The sequence below is a fragment of the Cibotium barometz genome, chromosome 37, assembly GCF_041138505.1.
Source record: "Cibotium barometz isolate CiBa-2024 chromosome 37, ASM4113850v1, whole genome shotgun sequence".
NCBI classification, from domain to species: Eukaryota; Viridiplantae; Streptophyta; class Polypodiopsida; order Cyatheales; family Cibotiaceae; genus Cibotium; species Cibotium barometz.
In genome coordinates this window covers 36614185-36623395 of record NC_141082.1, presented here as the reverse complement: position 1 = coordinate 36623395, position 9211 = coordinate 36614185, and the positions used below count along the sequence as shown (strand labels likewise).

Genomic DNA, 9211 nt, shown 5'->3' with positions numbered 1-9211 from the left:
TAAGGGTTAATAGGATGTCAACGGATAATCAGAAGAAAGATGTTAGTGCCACAAAAGGTTATGCTAACAGAGTTCAAGGTGACCCCACTCGGTATAGAAGCCCTCTTTCAAACCATCACCTACATCCAACATGTAAGTAAGATGTGGGTGTCACATGCGTTGTGACCCCACTTGCCATAGAAGCCCTCTTTCAGACCATGATCTACATCCAGCATGCAAGTAAGATGTCAATGCAACATAAGGTTGTATTAACACAATTCAAGGTGATCCCACTCGCCCTACAAGCCCTCTTTCAAACAATCACCTACATCCAGCATGTATACACTCTCACCAACACTTCAAGGATAACATGACAACAAAGCTCAGAAAGCCAACCTGAATAAATACAGTATATCAGATGCCTTTGTTGTAAAAATACAGGCTCTCTTCTGTAATGCATGGCAAAGCATCTCGGCCAAAAAATAGCAGACTGATTTTTTTTTTTTGTTTCAGAGACCAATAAAAATTGTCGTCTGAGAAACAACTCTACTAAGCCCACAGCAGGGTAATCCTAATTATTGTCATCAGCTATGACAATGAGGATGGTCACCTTGGGACTTCTTGACCAGCCCAAACTGAGTAAAACATTAGGGACATTCAGTGCTTGTAATCTGTGGCCACAGATGAGCTAAGGAAAGGAAGGGGAGCAAATTGAGGCAGGGCAAAGATCTGAGGGGACCAAATTTATGTCTCATGGTTCCCCTAGCTAGTATCTTTGTGGAGCCATCACAGCCTCCGAGTAGATCAGTAACATACAACTGAAATCACGTAGTACGTTAAGGTCACCGCAGTGCCGCACCACAAGTGTTGAAATGCTGCACATTTGCCGATGAGAGAAGGCACGTGTCTGGCTTGGCATCACTTTGTGGCTCCATCATGACTAGGCAAACCATTGCTCAAAGGACCATTGCCCTTTTGTCTCCTGACCCTTCGATAAAACAAGACATAAGCTGCGGCAGTCTTGATCTCATTCTCTCCCACAGTCGAGACGTGACTATCATCGAAGTTGTACCACCGATTGTCATCCAGCAGCTGCACCACAACAACAAACTCATGAATCGCATCTCACCCTTTTAAATTTCTCATCAGCATGCAGAGAAGCAGAAGATTAACAGCATTCATTAGCACCATACACCAGTTGCAATAATTTCATGCACAGCACACAGACTTGCAATGCAGGGCATCAAAAGTACCTTGACATAGGCAGTATAATGACCTCCACCCATGCTTCCATAGTGGTTACTTATAGCATAAAGCTCATAGAGGGCACCATCCTTCCGAGGGATGTACTTGGTCAAGTCCAGATCATAAATGGGAAAATCCACAAACATCTCAAGCTTGTTCTTTAGGTACCTGCTGTAAGAGAATCTTTTCAAGTGTACGACAAGGATGTCTGGAAGTCTCCATAGATCCAGCTTCTTACTTGCCTGCCGATGCTCCTTGCAACGGGGGCAATACCTGCAGTCAATCATTTAAATTATTGTTCTTACATGATAAAAGAAAAAGCTCTTGTTAGCACGCCATTTCCCAAGTGGCCATCAACCCATGCTGCCTTTCTTTAAAAAAAAAAGGCATGTGGATTTAAACCCCCACAGCTCTCTCTCTCTCTCTCTCTCTCGCGCGCGCGCTCTGTGCGCTCTCATGGCATGAGCCTCTGCCCTGCCTTCTCTCGCACACCACACACTGGTGCCCTGCCACCGCCGCCACCTGTCCTGGCCACGCCCTGTTCTGCCCTTCTCGCACCCGCGCAATGTGCGCAGTTCTCTCCACCTCCCTGCGCCCTGTTCTGCCCTTCTCCCGTGCACTACACGCACCCACCTGGTCGCATTATCCCACCCACCCTTGCTCAGGCCCCCAAGGCACCATTATAATGTTCTCTCTCTCTCTCTCTCTCTTGCTTGAAGAGATCCCAGGAATGGGAGGCCCTGCACTCGGAACTGAATGCAATCATTGACGGGATGGAGAAACACATGCTCGCAAGCTTGGAGAAGCCAGGTGAGCACCCCCTAGGCGAATGGGCAAAAAACGGGCTGAAAGTTATCAGGGACGTCCTGATATGCCAGGAAGATACACAAGATAGGGAAATTAAAGAGCTCAAGGAAGCCCGTGCGACCGAAGTGGATTAGTGGAAAGCACAAGTTGAAGACCTCAAGGAGGAGCTACATGTATGCAACGCACAGATGAAAGGAGGAGGGGAAATTAATCCCTCCCTTGCCTCAAAGGTTGAAAGCCTAAAAAACATATTGCAAGAAGGTTTAGTGGCCACAAAGAAGGAGATGGAGAAAGCGTGCGTCGCAGGTGGTTATGCAAGAAGTAGAGAGAGAATAGACACAAGTGGTGAGAAAACACCCCACACCCACCTCCATCATACATGATACGTTGAAAGAGGAGAAGAGGAGGAAGGTCCGCGCTCTTCATGTGAGGGTGACAGGACTAAAGGAGGGGGGAATCTTACAGAAAGAATGGATAGAAGTGGTGAGAAAACACCCCACATCCACCTCCATCATACATGATATGTTGGAAGAGGAGAAGAGGAGGAAGGTTTGCGCTCTTCATGTGAGGGTGAGAGGACTAGAGGAGGGGGAATCCCCCAAGGTTGACGCTCTAGCCCTATGCAAGAAACTCAAAGTGGAAGGGACCTATGTGGACGCATGGCGTGTGGGACAAGACACCTCACGAGAGCGCCCCTCATCTTGAAATTCTCAGACCTTGCTAGCCGAGAGGCCTTCATGGACACACGGACAGCTCTTCGAGGGGAGAAGATATACCTAGGGGATGATCTTACCCAAACCCAAGTAAAGCACAGACGAGCGAACATGCCCAAGATGCACAAGACCCGCAAGGCGGGGAAGTGGGTTGTATAGAGGGATGGGCGAGTCATCGTCACATAGCAGCGTCCCAAATAGGGACGCGGGGCCTGTGGGACCATACACCTGGAGCTGGCAGTTTGGAACTGCAATGGGACACTATGGTTGGACATTGGGGGACTTAGGAAAGTTTTTACGGAGAGGGACATTATCTTCTTCATAGAGACCCACTAGAGCCCAGATAGAGGGCTACCACGCATTTCAGGCTATGAGTGGGAATCCACATACCGAGAGGAGACACGCACGTGTGGTGGGGTACGCGGGTCTGGCGAAGGGCGGTACTATTCAGGACACATCTACAGCCCATGATCACCATAGTCCGCACGGACACAGAGGCACACTTTATGTGGGTGAGGTTACTGGTCACATTGGAGACATGTATACACATTGCTGTATGTTACTTCCCACCTAGGAAGTCCTCATATATGCTATTCTAGAGGAGGGAGAGCAGTTTTATCCCTTCCATGCAAACATCATTGAGTTCTCACGCTTGGGCGATGTTCTCCTTTTAGGGGACTTCAACCCAGGACTCAAAGCGAGCAGGCATCTGTATAGGACCAAGAGGAGCTGACCATGCAAGAGATAGACTCAGAGGAGATTGGCATTGAGTGGGCATCACATGACAGAGGGGACGTTACAGCATCAAGGAGAGAGTTCCTCATGCTGGGGACCACACATGGCTTAGCCATCTTAAATCGGATGTCCTGTGGGCCTTCTTCCGGAGCTCTCACATACTTCCCACATGGCACACGCTCGTGTACAATGGATTACCTGATGGGATCTAGTAAGTCAAGTCCCCATCATGGTGGAAGTGAATCTAGGTGTAGTGGGAGATGGGCGGTGGTGGTGGTGAGGATGGTCGAGAAAAGCTGAGGTTGAAGGGGAGAGAGGCATTGGGACACTTGGACAGAAAACGGGAAGTAGCCGAGGTTCGAGGGAGAGAATCGGTGTGGTTGGATGTGTGGAAGCAGTGCGTCTACTCCATGTCCATGAGAAAAAGCAAAGAGAAAAGCGTGTAGCCTTTTTAGTGCTTTTTGAGTTGTATGTAGATGGATTTCTGTTCAGTACCCTAGAGCCTATGGCTACTAATCGCCATGTTTAAACATGCTAGGCCTATGGTGTGCATAGACTTTTGGCTTATTTGAAGTTCTGCAGCAGACTCTATAGGTTGCCAAAAAGGGGAGAAACGATGAATTAAAGAGATCGTCACAGTCGTGGATGGAGACATTGCAGGAGGGGATTGTTTGGACTCTATGCAGGCTGTATCCTACCTTGTGTATGCTCTTGCTCCCTACCTTTCATGGTCACCATGAAACTCGTTTCGATGGCTTTGAAACTTGTTTCACGTTTTAGTGTTGAAACGTTTCATGTGCACATTGAAACCATATCATTTCACGTGGGAAAAAAGGTTGTGATTTTGTGCACTTTTTAGCTTTTATAATTCTCTCTTTCCTTCTTTCATCCTATTTGTTCTTTTCTCTTCTCTTTTGTATGTCTTCTTTGTTTACGATGATAAATATGCTAATATCATCTTATAACTGTTGGCCAGCACCTTCACATTTTATGTGTATGATCGTTTCGGTCCAACGTTTCATTGTCCACCTACCTTGTGTTGAAACATTTTGTTCCAAAATAAATCGTTTCAGCATCGTTTCATTTCGATGGTGAAACGTTTCGCTGTGACCTTGCTACCTTTATCCAAACTTTTTTGAAGGCTGTTAGGATTTTCAGCAGGGAGGAGGAGGAGATAGTTGTGTGGTAGAAGCAAGGGGCATAGTATAAGTTAGTAAAACTTGCACTCTGTTCAAAACTGTGAAGAACCGGATACGGGTGAAAAGGCTTACCCGTGAGCTGGGCTGCAGGGCTGAGTTGGCCGCCCAATGCTGCCCAGGTCTGTAACACGCAAGGGGCACTAGTAGAAGTCATCGACCTGTGTCTAGTAGCAGCCGTTGAAGTACCCATCAATGTGTCCGATTGTGGGTGCTCTTCGATAGTAAGCTTAAAGTGGCAAGCTTACGTGTGCCTATTAATTAGCCATATGAAGCTTTTAAACCTGGTCGCCTAATCTTTCTCAATTGGACGCTTCATGTGAGTTGCTTTTTATCACAATACATGCTTCTTTTGACGTCTAGAAAGGTGGTGGCACTCATATTTAAGTCCTTTATCCACCTCATAATAAAAGAACTTGCTTTTGTTCGCATGGCTGAAGTTGGCATGTTAAAGGTTGACTGGGGCACTTTTTCTGGACGCCTTTAGGTGTGCTGCCTGCAAGAGAGTTATATATATATATACCTTAGATAAATCCAGGAACATGCCCAAATTCACCTTATAAGAGAGTTACCCTTTTATAAAGTCGATTTTGGGTACTTTGAGTACCTTATTGTCAAAAAAACCCTTATTTATGAAATAAATTCATGAGATCCTTTTTTTTAATTGCCAAAATATGATGAACTCCAAGTTTATTTTACATTTTATTGTGAAATTTTATATGCACTTTACCTTTTTTCATGGATGATCATATTTTAATCTATGTATTAGTTACATCTCTCAACCTTCACCCTAAAGAGTTGATGCAAGAGTATTTGCAACCTCTTAAAGGGGGTGGAGAGTTGATGTTGCCTATCCACATTGTGATCCTTGCAGCTTGGATAGCCAACTAATTGGACGGTAAGACTAAGGATAGTGGACGGCTTAGGTATCCAATCCAGTAGATGTTGTCTATCCACATTGTGACCTTTGCAGCCTGGGTAGCCGACTGGTTGGAGGCTTAAGCCCAGAAGACTCAAGATAGCGGACGGCTTAGGTATCCAACCCAATGTGGAGTTGGTTACTGGAGCTGAGGTTGTGAGATATTGACAGTTTACCCGATAGCTAGATGATAGTTGGGATGGGAAACTGAGATGTTCGATCCGATGGTATTTCTCATTGTCATGGCCCTGTGAAAATGGAGCAGGACAAGTGTGGGCATGGTGGTTGCAGGGTCAGAATATTCTATGATTCACATGGGGGGGGTGCCCGGACAGTGTTTAAGATGTGTGGACATCCCTAGGTGTGAAGGGGGGAACTAAAAACATTAAGTTTTAATGTTTATTGGAGTTTGCCCCTAGGCCTTAGTGGCCCTAGTAACTTATTAAGTTGGGGCCCTAGGGATTAAATTGGGAAGGGGTTTTCTCTCTCTTCCCTCTCTCTCTTCCCTTTTTGGGGAATCGTGTAGCAAAAGGAGAGGCTCCCTTCATGCGCTTGTGTACAATCGTGGGAAAGCTCAAGAGGAGGAGAAGGCGGCTGTTTTGCTGCAGATTGCTGCTGTTTTTCTGAAGGAACCAGCCGTACAGCACTGTACAGCCAGTACTGGACTCTCTCTCTCTCTCTCTCTTTCTCCTCTGTTGCTGGCAGCGCACAGAGCAGCTGCTGGTGGCTGCGCAGAAGCCCTATACAGGCTGGACAGTCAGTTTTCCAGCCCATACCTTACTGTACGACTGCCGTACAGTGTACGGGCAGTCAGATACAGCTCATACAGGTGCAGGCGGCGCTTTACTGGGTGCTGGACAGACCTGTGCAGGCTGATTCAGGCAGGTACAGAAGTGGACAGCAGGCTGTTTATGCAAGTACAACGCCTGGCACGTATCCCGAGGCGGTACAGACGGGTACTGTGCTGATTTTCAGATCTGTACTTTACAAGGACAGCATAGGAGTGGGCATCAGGAGGAAGATACAGGCAAGTGCAAGCACACGTGTGAAGCAGGATTGTGGTTCAAGTGCCTGCAGGCACAGATTGGTGCTGTTGCTTCCTCCAGAGTTGTTTCACGAGCTGAACTTGGTAAGCCTTGACTCTGTTCATCTATCTCTCTTTCTATTGCTTGATGTCTGCTACAGGTATGTGTTATCTGGCTCCTTGTGAGAGGAGGAGTATGGCAGATTGACAAGGGATTAAGACAGGGATTGAACAGCATATGTGTGTTTGAGCTGAGAAGATGTATCAAGCTCTTGAGTTATGCCAGATGTATGCCCATGGCTGGCCTGCTTTGTGAACTTGGCTGATCAGAGGGAGGCACAGTGTGTTGTTTGAGGACACAGATCTGTGTGCATAGATCCTCTGTGCTGAGAAGGATTTGTGGGCAGTCAGATTGGACTTACAGGTGTAAACTCTTGGCTGGTTTTTGTGTTGTACTCAGCCATACATATTATTTTAATGGAATAAAGAAATACCGCAAGGGGCGCCAAGCTTTGGGGCCAACAGGTGTCGTTGTGTTTTCAGATTTGGGCACTCTAGCTCCAATCTGTGTTTTGTTTATCATCTAGACTACAAGTGGACGGGTGTTAGCTTTTACCGCACTCTGGTTTTCTATCAGAGGCCGGTTTCAAGGTTCCGTTGCCGGGACCAATCATCAACTTTCTGAAGGGGGTGAGCTCGTGGTTGTTTTGGAGAAAGCCATCGCTGAAAATTCAGCAACCATGTCTGATACAGAGGAAGAGTACTTCTATCAAGAAGAAGAAGAGCAAGAGTCTTCTCCTGAAAGAGATGTATCTGAGGATATTTTTGCAGGAGAACAGGCTGCAGATGTTGAGCCTTATGAGGATGTAACACAGCCAGAAGATGTGCATGGTAAAGAGGATGATGATGCTCGGTTCAAAGATCGCTTGGCTAGTGTTATGGATACTTTTATGCAGCTCACACAGAGTGAGAGATTTGCTGAATTTTTGAGATCTCGCTCAGAGCCCCGCACAGAGCCCCAGAAAAAGAAGGAGGAGGTTCGTTCAAAGAATCTTTCTCAGGGTCATAGTGGTACCACTCCACAGGATCCATCTCCTGCACAGTTTCCGAACATGCAGCATGCTTTTGGTTCTAACCCACAGAGTTCCTTCTATGGACAGCCACCTATTCCTCAGCAGAACATGCATCCAGGGTACTTTGGTGGTGGCTCAGTGTTTCAATCCATGACTGGGGGTTATCCTCAGGGAGGCATGGGTATGTATGGGCCTTTTGGAGCCAATTTTCAGCCTGGCATGCAAGGGAATATGTATGGTGGTATGCAGTCCGGTATGCAAGGAAATGTGTTTGGAAGCATGCAACCTAGGATGCAAGGCAATATGTTTGGTGGCATGCAGCCAGGTATGCAGCATGGAATGTTTGGAAACATGGCTGGGATGTATGGTATGCCTGGTGTTGGAATGGGAAATGTTGACCCAATGATGGGTATGAATGTTGGGGGCAACAATCTCACGAAACCACTTCCATATGATAATCTAACGCCTATGGGAAAGGTGAAGGATTACAAGGAAGGGGGAGCTGCAGTAAAGTTTGACACTTTCAGTGGGGCCAAGGATAAACTTAAAGCACTTACCTTTTTACAGCAGTTTGATGCTGCTTTTTCTGGTGGGAATTACACAGAGTCCTCGAAGGTGAGGAAAGCTGCCACTTTTCTCAAGGGCAATGCTTTGCAGTGGTGGTCTACTCTTCTTTTGCAGGGCATAGCACCCACCACATGGGTCCAATTCAAACAGGTTTTCTCTTCCGTATGGCTCACATCTACATTTGAGGTGGATGTTATGACAGCATGGCACAAGCTGGATGCTTCAAAGTGTGATAGTTTGGAGGATTATAACAAGAAGTTTTGGGAAGCTCTACTCCCAGTGACTTCTTATCGTGCCGTGCCATTATCTGAGCAGGTAGAGAAGTATTGTTGTGGGCTGCCCAAGGAGGTACGAGATTATTGTATAAAGACAAGAGTAACGAACATGTCACAGATGATTGAGAATGCTATGACAGCTAATGCGTTACTCACAGGTGGTTCATCTGGGTTTAAAGGCAGTAAGAAGTTGGGCAAGAAAGCTGAAAAATTTGGGCATGCTTCTCGTGATGCTAAGGGGTCTTCAGAGACAAAGTATAAGAAGTTGCCAATGCCCAAAAGGACTTCTGAGGAAAGACAGGCTTTGAGAGATGCTCAAAAGTGTTTTTACTGTACTGAAGAGGGGCATATGTCATTCAATTGTCCCAAGAGAACGTCCAAGAAGGACCCTGACAATAAAGGAGAGCCCAAGCCAAAGAAACAAAAGCCTTCTGCAGGCTTAGTTCCTGATCTTGTGGGTGAGCAGCTAAGTGGTGAAGCTACAGAGTTGTGCAGGGCATGGGGCAAAGTGAGAGATCAGAATGCTTTGATCTTCTTTGACACAGGTGCTAGAGCCAACTTCATTTCACCAGATTTGGCTGGCCGATTGGGGATTCGCGCAGAGGAGATGGGGCCGTTACATGAGGCAAATATGGCTTGTCCAGGGTATGCAGAACCCGTTACTCCTATCATTGGGAA

At 46.7% G+C, this 9211-nt stretch overlaps 1 protein-coding gene across 1 annotated transcript in view; it reads right to left on the bottom strand.

Moving 5' to 3' along the window:
• Positions 1–362: 362 nt before the first annotated feature.
• LOC147617233 (ubiquitin carboxyl-terminal hydrolase 9-like) overlaps positions 363–9211 on the bottom strand; it is a 119517-nt gene continuing 110668 nt past the window's right edge. Inside the window, exons 13-14 of the mRNA XM_086776860.1 lie at positions 1233–1497; positions 363–1071 (exon numbers count right to left, since the gene is read on the bottom strand). Coding sequence (XP_086632986.1) covers positions 898–1071; positions 1233–1497 — 439 coding nt within the window. The 3' untranslated portion in view covers positions 363–897. The remainder of the gene's footprint in view (positions 1072–1232; positions 1498–9211) is intronic.